Here is a 17,423-nt window from a genome sequence, read left to right on the forward strand (position 1 = left end):
GATGTTTGGAAAGTCTGAGATGCTCATGTCGACTGGGCCAACAAGTTCAATAAGAAAAACAACTAGAGGGCAAGTTTCTCAAATATCGAGTGATGATCGAGCTATCGTAATTAACAGATTTCCACACGGATTTCCACGTAATACGGAGGGCAATAATAAACACAAGGCTCGGGGCATAAAACAAGAGCATTCCCTTCGACGACTTCACACGACAAAGGGCGGCAATTACATGAGCATGGTTCAGATAACAAAAGTGCCGCATCAATCAATGCAACTGCCAATGCGGAGCGAACCCCAAACATCCCGTGCAGAGGGCTCCAGCCCGTTTCAACCCACCCCTGTATGTCCTAAAACCAAGTCAGAGCGTGAAACGACGGTGGGACCACATGAACACAAATTTAAAATATGTTCAATACAATCGTGACAATGCGGTGTCGCCGAGTCCAATTCGAACTAGCGAGCGGTCGGGCGGCGGGCGTCACTTGCCGAGCCGTATCCGGCTGCGCGTCACTGGCTTCTTGGCCGGCCGCTCGGCGCCGGCCGGGTCCAGGCCGCGCCGCTTGTTGGCGCCGGCCGCCAGCGGCGCGTCGCCGTTATGCGAGCGCAGCGCCGAGCGGCGCGTGCGCGGCGGCGTCACCAGCGACGAGCGCAGCTGGCGCACCTGTTGGCTCCACTCGTCCGTTTTCCGCCGCACGCGCTGCAGCAGGTCGGCTGGGCAGCGGGCGCCGGCGGAGAGGGGCGCCGCGGCGCGACCGGCCGCCGCCGCCGCCGCGGCCACGGCGGCGGCGGCGGCCGGCGCCGAGCGGCGCCGCGCTGGCCGGCCCGGCGCCGCCTGGTTCTCCGTGTCGCTGTCCTCGCCGGTGGAGGGCGCGCGGCGCGCCGAGCTAGAGCTCGACACCTCGTTGATTTGTACGTCCCTGAGCTCAGTGGGCGGCGCCAGGCCGGCGGAGAGCGCCGCCAGCAGCGGCAGCGGCGCCGGCGCCGGCGGCAGCAACGGCGGCGGCGGCGGCGGCGGCGACGCGGGCGGCACCGCCGCCACAGCCGTCGGGTGCGGGCACGAGCGTCTGCTCACCAGCGCCGGCTTCAGCGTGCTTACCACCGGCACCGGGTTGAACACCTTGTAGTCTCTGAGTGGCGAGGCGCCCGGCACGCGCGTCTCATGCCCCGTGCGGAAGAAGGCCGGCCGGAACTTGGCGGCCACCTTGTGTCGGTCCGGCAGTCGCGGCGGCTCCTCGGCGTGCCGCTTGGGCGCCGACGTCGTCTCCGACTCCGATGTCTGGCGCAGGCGCTTCTTCAGCACCTGCCAGAACACGGGCGGCCTGTTAGCGGGGTGTGGAGTACAGCGCAGCACACGGCATGGCCAGTGACGATTCGTAGCGCCAGTGCTGCATCGCACACCAACTGGGCCATGCAGCACACGCGGAAGGTGCGGGACTACGAAAGAGCGACGAGGATGTCGTCTTTTGCTGTTCGGTCATGCGCACAAATGTCACAAAATATTCAGTAATATGCAAACAAACTAGTGCGGCCACGTAGGCTAGCTGTTATCCACAACGAGCTTCAGCGTCTCAGGGATTACTCTACATTTTACAGGGTTTGAATTGATAAAGCCACTGTCATCATCATTCCCTGGAGTTTACAGCCTTATCCTTCTTTAAACATTAAATCCCCATGTTTTTGAGCTTGATGCGCCGTGAATTTGTGCAGCCTATGACGCGCCTTCCACGGGAGTCACCCAGACACGCATGACGTCATCAAAACGTCACGCGAGCACCCTACCTCACTGGCCATGTTGTGCTCATGATCAAGCAAGTACGGCCACTTAATCATTCGTGTTTGCGGTGGCGCAGCACCAACTGGTCTAACAGCATGCAATAGGCTAATAGCCAGATTTTGCTTGATTGCATGTCTCAATCACGAACCGGGGTTCACCATGACTAACAGAGGCATCTGGGCAACTACTACGTATAACGGCCATCAGACTGAGAATCAAATAGAACATAACACCGTAACCGAAAAGGCATGTGAGGGAGACGTTATCACAGACAACACATGCAAGAATACTAAGACAAAAAGCCCAAATTCACACACACACACACGCACACACACATACGCTAGCTCGTCGAATTCAGTCATAAACCAACGTCATCGTGCGGCGCGTAGATGCATCACAAATGAGTCACGCCGTCCGCTACTGCAGTACTCTGGGAGACTTATATCAAACGATGACGTAATGAGGACCATATTTACTAATGAGTAAAGTTGTGTTATCTACAGCAGTCTTTTGGAGCATACCAACAGTTACAGGCAAGCTTTTCCCTATCATATTTGATGTTTGCCTGAATATCTTCAGATGCGCCAGTCTATTTAATCCACCATGCCCGGCACCGTAACCATCACTTATTTCATATACCTCACATACTTTATCAAACGCAATGACAGACGGAAATCAACAAAGATCTTTCCACCTTTCAGCGAAAGAGGGGCTCCTGCATTCGAGCTCCAGTGAGCCCAGTGCCAGACGTTCTCCCACGGCACGTTGGCTGTACCTACACGCGGCGGCCCATAATCGTTCGCAGGAGCGCCGTCTACACACAGCCGTTGTTCACCGCCGCCCGGTCACCGCTCAGCCACCGGCCTCATGTCTGACCTGCACTTTAGGTGGTCCCGGCGGGTCCAGCATGACGGTGACGACAGTGGTGTTGTCGGCTCGTAAACACTTCATCTTCCACTTGCTTAGCGCTAAATCCACCAGCCGTTTCGACGGGTTGATCCACTGGCGCTCCTGCCAGCAAAATGCCGTGTTACAGCACGCCGCCTGCGGAGGTCATTTTGCGGCCCATGTTGTGGGCTGAGTGCGAAGTCGTGAATGCGAACACACACAATGATAACTTGGCTGGCTTATCACTGGGCCGATGCAGGCGGCATTTTGACACACTGACAATTTTTGCGAGATGAGGGCGTCCCGCAGTGATTCGATCATTGTGCAGATTTCATCATGGATCAAATATTCTTATATATAAATATAATATATTTTATAAATATACCACCTCATCGGATAAAGCCCGACATCAAGTCAGGCTTTACGCGCACACCCGTGGAATGCCTGATCACAGCCCACAAGTCGTGATTTTCCAAACCTTTGTCCCAGTCTTCAGCACAATTTGGAGCATAAACGTGCCCCCCCCCCCCTCCAAAGCGAATTTATAGTGAAACCGCTATACATTTCCCTCTCGGACATCTTCGCCGATTCTTAGAACCAGCCCGAGTAAAAAAAAGCGACTACATGTGAATAAAGAACAGCACAGAGGAGGCGGAGACGGAGGCGGAGGCGGAAGGGGGGGGGGGGGGGCGGGCGGCAGTCCGGCGCTTCCCGTCCCGCCGGGGCGGCTCGGGCGCCTCCCGCCCGGTGCCTCACGTTCGGCGGGAGGGGCTCGGTCCGCTCACCTCGCCCGTGTTGGTGTGGTTGATGAGGCACTCCTCGTTGAAGAGCTCGGCGTGCGCCACGTTCGTGACGGCCATCTGCGGTGACACCATGTTCCAGAAGCCGTCGGTGCCGAGCACTAGACAGCGGTGCGCCGTCACGTCCACAGTCAGCACGTCCAGGTCCGGCTCCGGCGACACCACGTACTCGTTGTTGGACGAGTTGAAGCTCCAAAGATCGCCTGCCGCGTCAGACGCACGAAGTCACTGGGCGGGTCGGGCGGCGCGGGCGCCGACAGCGGTTAGGTGTCGAGCTATGGAGGCCTGCCCGGCTCAGGCAAAGCACGCAGTACAGCCAAGCGCGCAGGCGCACGCCTCTGTTAGTCAGCCATGATGTCAGCAGCCTGGAAATGTCGCGCCCCGAGAGGACATCAATCACCTTTGCCTACACTTAGGATCGGCATAGCGGTAGGTGAGCAACAGTGTGGTACCTTCGCTCCCAAGTAATTTGAATTGAGATGTCAAAGAGCAAAATGTTTCTTTCGATGAATTCTAATTCTGGATAGCGTGAGCAATTACTTTGAAAACGGACGGGATCGTTTTCGCTTTAAATCACGTTACGCAATGCCAACGTGAAGAATGATCGGCACCAGCCACTTATCCGAACCAGTCATGCCCCCCCCCCCCCCCCGTGACAATTGTACGCCACCACGTCTCCGTCCGCCCTGACCCCTGCCGGCTCACCTAGTGACGACTGTGCGTCACCACGTCCCCGTCCGGCCCGACCCCTGCCGGCTCGCTTAGTGACGACTGTGCGTCACCACGTCCCCGTCCGGCCCGACCCCTGCCGGCTCACCTAGTAACAACTGTGCGCCACCACGTCCCCGTCCGGCCCGACCCCCGCTGGCTCACCTAGTGACCGGGCTACGGCCAGAAACGGTATCTCGTCGATCTCCGTGGAGCGCCGGATGGGTCCGCGGTGTCCGATCCGCGGCCGGTTCCAGACCACCCGGGGCACGCCGGACTTGTTGATCACCTTGCCGCCGCTCTGCTGGATCCGCTCGCACTCGTCCACCGACTCGGGCTTGTGGTCGCGCGTCAGCGGCCGCGCGTACCAGTGACGAGGGTCGTCCCCTACCGCAGACCCACACTCTGAGCACACATACACGGGGGGACCAGTGACAAGGGTCGTCCCCTGCCACAGACCCACACACTGAGCATACACACAGGGGTACCAGTGACGAGGGTCGTCCCCTGCCGCAGACCCACACACTGAGCATACACACAGGGGTACCAGTGACGAGGGTCGTCCCCTGCCGCAGACCCACACACTGAGCATACACACAGGGGTACCAGTGACGAGGGTCGTCCCCTGCCGCAGACCCACACACTGAGCATACACACAGGGGTACCAGTGACAAGGGTCGTCCCCTGCCACAGACCCACACACTGAGCATACACACAGGGGTACCAGTGACGAGGGTCGTCCCCTGCCGCAGACCCACACACTGAGCATACACACAGGGGTACCAGTGACAAGGGTCGTCCCCTGCCGCAGACCCACACACTGAGTACACAGGCATGGGGGTACCAGTGGCGAGGGTCGTCCCCTGCCGCAGACCCACACACTGAGCACACAGGCATGGGGGTACCAGTGACGAGGGTCATCCCTGCCACAGACCCACACACTGAGCATACACACAGGGGTACCAGTGACAAGGGTCGTCCCCTGCCGCAGACCCACACACTGAGCACACAGGCATGGGGGTACCAGTGACGAGGGTCATCCCTGCCACAGACCCACACACTGAGCATACACACAGGGGTACCAGTGACAAGGGTCGTCCCCTGCCGCAGACCCACACACTGAGCACACAGACACGGGGGGTATCAGTGGCGAGGGTCGTCCCCTGCCACAGACCCACACACTGAGCATACACACAGGGGTACCAGTGACAAGGGTCGTCCCCTGCCGCAGACCCACACACTGAGCACACAGACACGGGGGTACCAGTGACGAGGGTCGTCCCCTGCCACAGACCCACACACTGAGCACACAGACACGGGGGTACCAGTGGCGAGGGTCGTCCCCTGCCGCAGACCCACACACTGAGCACACAGACACGGGGGTACCAGTGGCGAGGGTCGTCCCCTGCCACAGACCCACACACTGAGCATACACACAGGGGTACCAGTGACAAGGGTCGTCCCCTGCCACAGACCCACACACTGAGCACACAGGCATGGGGGTACCAGTGACAAGGGTCGTCCCCTGCCGCAGACCCACACACTGAGCACACAGACAAGGGGGTACCAGTGGCGAGGGTCGTCCCCTGCCACAGATCGACACACTGAGCACACAGACACAGGGGTACCAGTGACAAGGGTCGTCCCCTGCCACAGATCCACACACTGAGCACACAGACATGGGGGTACCAGTGACAAGGGTCGTCCCCTGCCACAGATCCACACACTGAGCACAAAGACAGGGGTATCAGTGGCGAGGGTCGTCCCCTGCCACAGATCCACACACTGAGCACACAGACACAGGGGTACCACTGACAAGGGTCATCCCCTGCCACAGACCCACACATTCAGCATACACACAGGGGCACCAGTGGCGAGGGTCGTCCCCTGCCACAGACCCACACACTCCGCACACACGTGCTACTGGCGATGGTCAGCCCTGTCCCACAGACACAGGGGTACAAGTGGCAAGGGTTGTTTCCTGCCACAGACCCTTGTTCTTCAGTTGCTCCCAACGGAAAATGACTTTTCCACGAAATCGAACGGGAGAAGTGATATCATGGTAGCACTGAAGCATTGAGGGAAAACCCTGATTGATGAGCTTATCCGTGAAGGCATAAAAATTCACCAGTCACAAATTTTCAAGAAGTACATTTCTTGTTGCTTAGAATGAGTGAAGCTGCTAGTTGAGAAAACATTGGGCTCCAGAAAGCACATGAGAGCCTGGACAGGTTAAGATGCTCAAGTTGGAAATTAGGTCATAGTTGAACTCATGCAGTCTGTTATATCACTCATAATTGGCCCAGATATGATGGGTTGACAATGGCAATGAGAAGATACAGTGACATGGCAATACAAAGTCAAGCCTAAGTTTGTAGAAGTCACTGGATATAAGTGCAAACACATCTTGTTTGGTAATGCATACAGGGAATGACTAACACATTACTCACCAGGTTTCTGATATCCCAGAACAATAGCTGAGTCCCCCACATGTCCAGTGTAGATCTTGCCTCTCCTGATGAAGGCAATACTGGCTGTGGAGCCTGAGGTGCTGGGCAGACCAGCTGATGTCTTTGGCCAATGCTCTGGGGGTGGAAAATGGAGACATCATAAGAATGTGTCATCCCCCACATGACATTCTGTGTACCAAACTGCAAATTGATGAATAGCACCACATACAACAGACTGGCAAGTGTACCTTGCTTAACAGGACAGATTTATTTAATGTGGACAAGCTAGGCTGGTATTTCTATGTAATTCAACTGCAATGATTAACATCGTCCATCACACCAGGCATTAGCAAGTTGTAACTTACAGCTCTTGTTTAAAAAAAAAACAGGCTCAAGTACCATCCTGACACTGCTAAAGGATTTAATTCACAGCTGTATTTGCCCTTATGGTATGGATATCAAACACCCAGGGCACCAACGTGCCTGATAGAAATGACAGTGTAGTATCCAAGGTCACTGCAATCAGCTGATGTTGGTTTGTGTTGTGGTTTGGTCAGGTGATGCATCCTATATTGTTATGTGATGTCCACACCTGCCCACACATCAGGGCACCTTACACCTTAACTGTTACACCTTAACTGCATGGTCATACAGCCTTATCATCAAATATGAGAGGTCTGATGTGGTCAGACAGGATGGTCTGGCCTGGCCTGATGGCCAGAGCCAGATAGCCAGGGCTGGGGTATGGGGCTAGGGTCCGGGACTGGGGTCTGGTGCCATGGAGCCAGGGCTAGGGTCCAGGGTCAGGGTCTGGTGCCAGGGAGCCAGGGCTAGGGTCTGGGGTCAGGGTCTGGGGAAGGACCTGAGGCCAGGCTGGAGCCAGTCTAAGGTCAGGAGTCTGTGGCCAGGCCCTGGGCCAGGCCTTATTTAGATGGGTTCAAGTACTTCCAAGTTTGACTGGTTACATCTGGCCCAACTGGATCCTGTCCAATGTCATGTTTAATTAAGTAGTTCATAACGGTAGTCCAGATTTTGTGGCCATCCGCTGGTGCTTAAAAAAAAACTGCTACACAGCACTCACCAGCCTCACTGCATTTAGTTACAGCATGCTACCACATTCAAAGTTCCCATTGTTGGAGGTGTGGAAGAAAAAGATGTGTAAATTCAGGATATTAATAAAACTTATTGAGATTTAATGTCAAATTCAATATGCAAGGTAATTCAGCCTTGTTGCTACTCAGTGAAACCAAATTATGGCAATATAAAAAACAAATAATAATTAAAAAAACCAGAGATCCAGGCCAAGAACCTGAGGGCAAAAGTTACCAGCACATGAATTGGAATTTGATGTCCAATAGCTACCATTGTCCACTGCACAATGTACCATCAGACACCCATACTGCATGCACTGAGAGGATCCTGTTGTGGTGAAAAAAGAAGATGAGGCCTAGAGTGGTGAGAACCTTGTGGTCCCACCCTCCAGCGCTCACACCAATGGCTCGTATCATGCTAGACCCTGCCTTCCAACCCACCAACCTGTGGCAGGGTGGGTTCGAGTTGCTTTAGGTGCTCGCTATTTGCCCCCGACAGGTATGGCCTGTGGCTGAGGCCGATGGCACCTGCCACGTGAAAGGTCAGTTGACATCAAAGGGCGGGACAGGTCACGCTGAGCCTTGTGGCACGTTAAAACTCTGATTGGATGGCAGGGGTCGGGGCACAACCGACAGGGACTGCTTAGTGTGAGCTCTGACCGCACAAATGCATTCATTCAAAGTGTGGATGAAATCTTTGTAAAAGGTTGTGAAGGGAAGTTGATTGTGGAACAATATCTCGGTATGTCCACATTTACAAAAACCTACCTCGGTATAGCAGTATTACAAAACGAAAGATGACAACCATGGATGAAACTATTGTTTAAATGTTGCTGGACTCCATATGAGAACACCCAGCTCTTTAAAAACTGTTCTTATTCGGGTGTGGGCCTGAATTAAGGCCAGTGCAGACCCAAGCTTAAGATGTTGTATATCTGTCCCATACATCCCCAGGGCACATCATGACAATGAATGAATGAAACTTCATGTAAGCCTCTGTAATAGAAATAGAAACATTTAGCACATAGTAGTTAGTGCAGCTACCCAACAACTAAGTCGCTATCATTCTCATCTTAGGGACAGACACTGGGGCAATGTGAAACCCACCTACACTTCTACCAACCTGGATTCATTTAGCTTTTGGCCAGGGGTTTAGTTTCCTCTTCAGCTTGCTCTTTCCCCAAACTTTGAGCAGAAATTTGGTCAAATTCAGAGAGAAAATGTGGTTTGTACTATCTATTTGGGCTTAACTAGTCTCTCTGCTCACCTCCCCCCCCCCCCCCCCCTCCAAACTTAGGTGCAAAACTGCACCATTTGGAACATCAGACTGCTGCATGAACAGGGCCTGGAGGTCAATGCAGTGGGGTCAAAGGAATTATTTTCACCTCATGGAGCAAACTAGCCCCATATAGGCTATAAACTAGCATCTGCCACATTTACTCATTGATGTTGAGCCTGATAAAATGTTATCCTCAGTGTATGATGCTGAGCTAAATTTGTACATAGTATTTTTCTTATTTAAGGCTAATCTCACAGTCACCACCTGAACTGTCCTTTTCAAAACAAAAACCATTATTTCAATACAAAACCAACAGGCCTACCCAATAGATAATAAGAAACCTGGCTTTAATTCAAAATTCCGACCATAATTTCGTGGTGTCGTTCTGTAGATGAAAAGGAAAAATTGCATGCTCTAACTAATGCCACTTTCCTGCCCATTCAGCCCGTAGTCAGCCCGGATTTCTTGATGGAAAACATGCCTTCTCCCCAATGCTAAATCCTCCCCATGGGCCGGAGACTTCGGAGACGTTGATTCCGCGTGCTTAAGCTGGTGTTAAGGATGGTGTTTGACATCACTGTTATACCTTATAACCTGCATTTTGAGAACCTTGAATGAAAATTGAATTAGGATAACAATAAAAGTATTTTACTTTTTTGCATCCAATATATATTTATGTATGTTAGTGCAACATCACGTATCTTAGGATCAATTTCAGCGTGTGATCCAGAAAAGTTGAATCCTTGTGTGATGAGGCTGTTCTCTGTATTCCCTCGACTATCCACTCCTCCAGGAGATGCTGTTACTTTGAGAATGGCGCTCGGAGTTGGGCGTCTGAGCGCTCGGTACCCGGAGGGTGGGTTAAACATGTGCTGATGGGCAGGACTGGAACTGGGCACTGGATGCGCTGAAAGGAAGGATTGTGATATGTCGTGTCTGAAACTTAGGTGCTCCTCGGTGTTTTTAGCCACGGGACATTTTGTTCCTCACAAACATACACTGGAAAGAACATGAAAAATTGTTCTCCAAGAGCAATGTGAGATGAAGGCACGCTATTCCTGCAACTTCGACAGCATGACGCGCCACACTCACACGACTAAACGAGGGATACTACTCGCAGGTTTGAGCCGAATCTTTCTACCATATCGCACACACAATCTTTCCTTTCAATACACAGTGACCACGTCCGTTGCTGCACACCAGCACACGTTTAACCCACCTACCACCCACCAACAACACCGACGCGTTCAGACGCCGGGCTCCAGCCCGCACTCTCAACAGCATCTCTTGACGGGCATGAGAAACGAGAGAACAGAGAGCATCTCGCATATGTCACGATTCAAGGTTGCTGGATTGCACGTGGAATTCATTGCAGCGCAATACAAAATTGCTACGAAAGTAATAAAATCACCAGCATATACCTGTCAACATAGCGCAAGCTGACCATGTATTAGTAAAAAAATATGTTAAATCCTTTTTAAATAGTATCCTTATAAGAAGCATAACGGTGACGTCAAACATCATCCGAAACACTCGCTTGCACACATGGAAATCCGCGGCTCCGCGAGTCTCCGGCTCTTGGGGGGGATTTAGCATTGAAGAGAATGCATACTCTACACCAAGAAATCCTTGCTGAACACGTGATGAAAATGCATCAAAAGGGCATTAAATACAAGCCCTTCAGAGTGTTGCCACGGAATTATGATGAGCATAAAGCTAAAGCAGGGTTTCTTGTTCTCCGTTGAAAACAGCTTTTGGTTTTGCATTTACATAATTATTTACATTTTTGAGATCCATCTTTAACTTGAGCTGGGTTTTGCCAATGAATAATTTTCACATCATTAAGGTCGAAAAAGCTATATCAAAACAAATAAAGAACTTACAGCGGCTCTGACGGTTAGGACTTCCATTCTGTACACGCCATTTATGCAGCCTTCCAACGTCTTCTCTTTTGAAGAGCAGCATGCGGAGCCGTGATAACGCGATCGGTTGATAGTCAAGATACAGGCAATATATAAATTCAGCAGCTCAGTATCATACAATGAGAAAAGTATTGTATCAGACTCCACATCTGTGAGTAAATGTAGCGATACTAACTTTGTACAGCCGGCTTGTTCTATGAGGAGGGAATAATTCCTATGCCCTTGATGCAATGACCTAAGCCCCAATCACGCAGAACCCCGACAACCCGGATGGTTTAGTATTGTGCCTAATTTTGTGGAGCAGGTGGACAGAGAAGTATTTAATCCCAAGTAAATACTGCAAGCCATGTTCTCCCTGATATTGACTGTGTTTCTTCTCAAAGTCAAGCAAGAGGCTAGCGTTCCATGCAACTAAATAGAAAACAACACTGCTGGTCCCAAATTAAGTATATCTTGGTCAGTACAAGCCTAGATGGATATCACATTGCCCTAGAATCTTTCCCTCACGTGAGGAAGATTGTACCTTGGCTTAAATGTGGCTGCGCTACCTACTATGCCCCAAATGCTCCTATTTATAGCATTGTGCCTTGCACGACATTTCAATCATTAATTTATCCTTACATGCTCTGGGGTATTGTTCAACAGGTTGCAACATTGAAAACATTGGTTTCTACCAGCCATAATTGGGACTCACACATTTACAACAAAATTGTCAATATCAACAACTTTCTAGCAGCTCTATAGCTTCAAAAAATACAGTAGGTGTGAGCACAGACTTAGGAAGGAAGCACTTGCTTATGAACCTAAAAAATTCAAGAGTTGCAAGCATAGACTCTCTAATGGTCTTCAGCAATCACTGAGACTGGCTAGAGCATAGTGTTTAATGTCATCTGCTGCTAAAGAATGTCCTTCAGTGCAAGCTGTGAGTGCAGTACAAATTCAACTCAGTTATTTTGTTCTCACTGCAAGCTGTGATTTTAGAATATCTGTTAGTCCTAAGTGAGTCATAAGGCAAACACAACAATACTGTTTTGTGTGAGCTCTGATCTCAAAACCATAAAATCAGAAAAGTTCAAAGACTAGTATGACAACAAAACATGCCATCCAAGCACATACATGAACCACAGCAATGACCCCTTAGGGTTATTGAGGATCTGGCTCAAACCGGCCTGGGTTTATTTCCGTGCCTGGGCCACAGACTCTGAAGGGCCATCTGGTATTACAGCCTGTGGCTGACCAACTTTGAAGAACCTAAGCTCAGTATTAGTCAGTGACTGGCCAGACCATTTGATTATCTCATTGTGGAATATTTCAATGTCATTTCTGGTATTTCCATCCCATGTCAGGCAAGAGGACCTCACCCAATGGGAGCAGCTCTCTGACATTCAGGGTCCATCTGATCCATGTTCAGCAAAATGTGTCTCTGGTTGACTGGGAGCCCACTGCATACAGGCTCCATGTTAGGCACTCTGTGCATTAATCATGTGTTTAGCCATTTACACAGGGTTCAAACCTTGATTTCTGGGCCCCACCCAATGCAGGAGGCATTCAGTAACAATCCCAGATACTGGCCCTGTCCCTGCTTTGTAAATGGGCCCCCAGAGTCCAAGCCAACTCAGAGGCAAACTGCTTAGCATTGATGCTCTGAGACCCATATAGACACCTTTATCATGTCAGGGGCCTCTAACTGGTATAACAAATATCTTTCATATGCAGCCTGGATTGTCTTGTCTTGAAATCTGCATGCTGAAACTGTGTGCTTAAATGTGCTGATTGCATGCTGAAATTGACCTTAGAGGGCAAGGTGTTCAACTATAGGTCATCCCCCAGCCCACCTCTCATGGTTGAAAATCTGGTGGATAACATTCTTGTAGACATTTCCTTTGCACATCTGGTCTCTTAAGCATGCATTAAGGTTGGCAGCTTGGCCAAGCCAGTAGCAAGAACACTTACATTGCTAAATCTAATATGTGACAAAATGCCCATTTTCCTGGCAATTCATCTAATCTGGTAGAATGGCCTATTTTATTCATTTGTTTTGTTTGTTTTTTTATTATTCATCACCTTTTTTCTATTCATGTCTGTTGACTGGTTAATTAATACAGAGCCAAAATCCTGGAGACCATCCTCTGCTATCACCAGGTCAGCCACTGACCTTACACCAACAGGAGAACTCTCTCCTGTTTGAGGGCAGAATTGCTCCACAGCTTGAGGGCAGAATCAGACCTGCCCCAAAATCTTCATGATAGGTCTGCCACCTTTTCCAGATTGGTCTACAGCTAAACCAGACAATGCAGCAGCAATGGATAATTGAGATGCAGTTCAGTTAAAAGTGGCACAGCTTTCATGAAGTACCATTCTTTTCTGTTTTAAGAACCACAGCACACTTTCTGGTACTACCAGATCACCACCCAGCTTAGAACCAGCCCTGAGATATCATAAGCCACTTCAAAATGATGTTAGCTACCCCCAATTTAGGGATTCCTGCCCCAAAATTTCCAAAGCTGTTTCAAATCTCAGTCCTTGCCCTAAACCTACCCCAATCAGACCTCAATGAAATCTGTTCTGCAATCAAGCAAAATTGTATGAGTCACTTACTCCAGATTGAGCACAAATAGTGTTATTATCTCATATTGGCTTACTTTTAAGACCAGCACAGAAATTGAACAAGGCCTATTTGTCACTGTCAAACATACATTACAGACAATACAATGCTGAGTGCACACAGAATATGAGGATACTTAAAATGCTGTCATATTTTGACGTGCGCCGCATTCGTCTACCAAAACGTACCCAGTTCCTTCCACATCGCCTGATGCGTGGCGATGAACCCTTCGCGTATAGCCTTCAGCACAAGTTCGTCTTCATCTGACCAGAAGTTCTTCTGACTGACGACAAAGTCCATAAGATTGTCTTTCGCGAATTGGGCAGCTTCTCGACCACCATGCCCATCGAATATTCCGAAAAACGCATATTCCAGGTCTTTCTCGTCCTCTGTCTGTTGGTACGCAACAGAGAAGACATCTTCCATATATCTTCGGTCTCCCTGATTGCAATGGCCCGTCACACGTAGATTGACCCCGATGTTAGGAGCCATATCAACAAGTAGTGACACGCTGCACCTCAGCCACTCCGCCACCCACGGCCGCACTCAAACAAACGCAACGGTTTTGCCCAGGAAACATCGCAACAAAATCAAACACTGTGATTGGTTGTTACTGCCTTGCGTCATATGGCCTTCGCGGACAAGCCCACTTTCACAAAGCCATTGAAATGAAAAAGATGCTGTGGAAAATAAATATTAGTATGGGTTTTACATATTCAAAGCTGCCACTAGTTTACTGAAGCTGAATTTTGTGTACTACCAATTTCCGTATATATTTTCTATGAATCATCTTTCAGACTTACGTCACTACCAATTGGCAGCTGCAGCCATGCCATCTAGTGTGAAGCTCGTAAAGTGTGCTTGTAATATGGTCACTAGGAATACTGTCAGGGGTGCGGTTACACTTTCAGCTGGGAGAGTGGGGGAGGGGGGGGGGGGGTTCAGCCACCGATGTGGGGTTTTTATCAGCGTGTTTTTTCCTATTCAGTTAGTCTTTGAAAATGCGTTGAAGTTATTGAATCAAAATATATGTGATTCATAGACGAAAGTGAGCAAAATAGGCAGACAAACATGTTTGTTGGTTTTCGCGAGCATATGTTGCGTCATTTATCACTGCGCCCCCCCCCCCTCACACACTTAACCCCGACTTGGTGTCCGAAATCACATTCTTAGTTATTCGGGACACCAATTTGACACACTAACTCCCCCGCTTGTTAGTTTGGCACACTAACTCCCCCCCCCCCCCCCCCCCCGCTCCCTCCCTCCCTAACTGTGAGAAGGCAGTTAGGGTTAAACCGGACAGAAAGCGGCTTATTCGTTTACTTATGGGGTTTAAGAGCAAACACATATACGGATAAGTTTGTATGGGTGTAAGCATGCAGGGGCGGCGCAGCAAGGGGGCGGGTGGCAGCCAGCATTGACATGTGGCCACCACGTCGGGCCCATATGGACAGCCAACTACTCTATGGTGTATCCAGGGGGGGGGTCACGGGGTCATGCCCGATTCCGGGGCTTCCTAGGCTCCGAAAAGGCCCGCAGCCGGTCGAGCACTCGCAGTTTTTTTGTGACCAAAGCGCAACAAAAGTGGACGTATTTTGGTCCCCGATGATCAGGAACAGTCATAAGCCAAAGTGCATGGTCCATGGGCGGAGGAAAATGATTCTTCACTGATTTGGAGGTGGTGATTGAGGGATTTAAAGGCTCGTTACGCGGTCCAGAGGCCTTGTGTTGTTTCCAGGTGCCCTATAATTGCACTTTTACAGTCAATCGGATCGTTAAGGAGCCGTCCACGTTACCCTTGATTTCGTCGCATTCGCTCAGAGGCCCTGTGCTGTCATCGGACCCTTTCCGCTGGCATGCCGGCACACTTGTCGACCAGAGGCCTGTCACGGTTTTTTCCCAGTAGCCCGAAAAGCCCTATTCGCTTAAGCCGCGGGTTCCATATGTTACGCCGGGGTATTCTCGGTTGTTCAGGACCCTTCACATTGGTCTCGGTTTGCCTACCGGCACACTCGCGATGTGCTCATGGGCTCCCTTAATTGTGCTTAGGGCCATTCCAATTTATTGTTGGTTGCAGAGGGTCCTACACTCTTGTCAGGGTCCCATCTGTTAACCTACTCGGGCACACTCGATCGTTCGGGGGCCCGCAATGGGTTCTGGATGCCTCCTATTTGAATGGAGGGCCCTGCGCTCTTGTCGGGGGCCTCATCTGATGGCCCGCTCCGGCGCACTCGATCGTTCCGGTGCCCCCCCCCCACACATTGGTCTTAGGTACTTTAAAGTTCGTTGGGGTTCATACGCTCTTGGCGGGGCTCCACCTGTTAAAGGGAATGTTTCACTTTTGAAGACATTGAAGTAAGTATCAGATATGATGACACAAGCTCACTTATGACTATTGGTATGTTTTTTTAAGTGGAAAAGACTGCTTCAGACAGCACAATTCTCTGCGTAGTAAATATGCTCCTCAATGCGTCATGGTTTGCTTACGCCATCGTACTTTGTGCAACATTGATTGAGAGCCAATTGACGGCTGTCATGTCTGAAAATCGCGCTCACGAATGCCTCATATTAACGCCTCGATAGCAATGCTTTTATTGGCCTTGATCGCCGCATGACTTATGGAATGACAGGATTTGAATCACGTTATTATGATGCCATTAATGCCAAGGTGACTTTGAAATACTCTCTCCGATACGATTTTCCCATTTTCGCCGGCGTATAGCTCAGAAGCTAGATGGGCTTAGGCCTTGAGAAGGGCATAATTGTGAGCGGCACCGAAAAGTCTCCAAGATGGCTGCTTCAGCTCAAAACCACGTATAAATGTGGAACACTCCCTTTAAGTTGTTATGGCCAGTGGCAGATCCAGAGGGAGGGAGGCACGGGGGCCATGCCTCCTACACTTCTTATCCCTTAGGGCCCAAAAGCTCCGAAGGGCCCATAAGCAGCCGAACTAACGCAGTTTTCTGGCGCAACGCGACCACAAAACTGGGCGTCTTTGGGGCTCCAGTCGCAAGACCAATACCAAGAACAGTCGCAAGCGTAAGTGAAGAGTCCGTGAGCGGTCAAATATAACTTTTCGCTGATTGAGAGGCAGGCGATTGGGGGGGGGGGGGGATATTGCGGCCCATGGCGCTGTCGAGGCCTTACGCTGTCGCCAAGGTCCTACATGCCCACTTGTTGGGTCAATCCGATTGCTAAGGAGCCCACCCCGTTGCCTTTGATCTATTTGCATTTCGCCGCATGGCCCCACGCTGCTGTTGGGCACTATCTGCTAACGTTCCTGAGAACTCTTGATAAATCAGGAGCCCTCCACGGATTCTCCCCATTCGACCGAAATACTCGTTTCGTTATTGCCTGGGCCTCATGTGCCGGAGAACACTTGGTTGCTCAGGGGCCCTTCATATAGGTTGTAAGTTGTTTTCACTTGCTCGAAGGGCCCTGTGCTATTGCTGGGGCAATATAAAGCAACGCACCAAGACATTCGATGCTCTGGGACCCTCTACATTGATATAGGACTCTGTACCTTGCAGCGCATTTGTGGAGGACCCCTCACCCTTGTTGGGGCCCTTTCTGTTAAACTTCCTTGGCACTCTTTATCGCGCAGGAGCATATATGCAGGCACATTGGTCTTCGGTAATCACCCTTTGCTCAGAGTGCCCTGTGCTCTTGCCGGGCTGCTATATGTTATCCTGCTGGTTGACAGGAACACACATCTTAATCGGACGGGGAACACTTGATCGCTCCGGGACCCTCCACATCGGTCGTGAGCTCTTCCGATGAAGCCAGCGGGATCTTACTCTGTTGAGGTAAGTCCCGCGTATGGTTGCGAGCGTCAGGGTGTTTCGTCTGCCCGTGTGCACGGACCTGGCTAAATTACTTCTTGTGCACAAGTCCAAGATTACAGGA

The 17,423-nt window shown here is 50.8% G+C and overlaps 1 protein-coding gene across 1 annotated transcript; it reads right to left on the minus strand.

Annotated features, from left to right (window-relative positions):
* Positions 1-478: 478 nt before the first annotated feature.
* On the minus strand, positions 479-14,055 carry LOC119111372 (protein phosphatase 1D). Its single transcript, XM_037235185.1, has 7 exons — positions 13,706-14,055; positions 6,621-6,755; positions 4,336-4,557; positions 3,448-3,665; positions 2,651-2,785; positions 1,031-1,300; positions 479-529 (listed from the first exon to the last, which is right to left on the minus strand). Exons 1-7 carry the CDS (start codon positions 14,007-14,009, stop codon positions 479-481), a joined length of 1,335 nt encoding a protein of 444 aa, XP_037091080.1. The 5' UTR covers positions 14,010-14,055.
* Positions 14,056-17,423: the final 3,368 nt, after the last annotated feature.

The sequence above is a fragment of the Pollicipes pollicipes genome, unplaced genomic scaffold, assembly GCF_011947565.3.
Source record: "Pollicipes pollicipes isolate AB1234 unplaced genomic scaffold, Ppol_2.1 Scaffold_7261;HRSCAF=8764_pilon_pilon_pilon, whole genome shotgun sequence".
Classification (NCBI taxonomy): Eukaryota; Metazoa; Arthropoda; class Thecostraca; order Pollicipedomorpha; family Pollicipedidae; genus Pollicipes; species Pollicipes pollicipes.

What these genes read in the sequence shown, in the direction of transcription:
- LOC119111372 (XM_037235185.1), bottom strand. Translation starts at nt 14,009, where the DNA reads ATGGCTCCTAACATCGGGGTCAATCTACGTGTGACGGGCCATTGCAAT. An exon ending in GGCGATGTGGAAGGAACTGG is followed by an intron (nt 6,756 to 13,705) that starts GTACGTTTTGGT and finishes TTCCACCCCCAG; the next exon opens with AGCATTGGCCAAAGACATCA. An exon ending in GGCCGTAGCCCGGTCACTAG is followed by an intron (nt 3,666 to 4,335) that starts GTGAGCCAGCGG and finishes CTGACGCGGCAG; the next exon opens with GCGATCTTTGGAGCTTCAAC.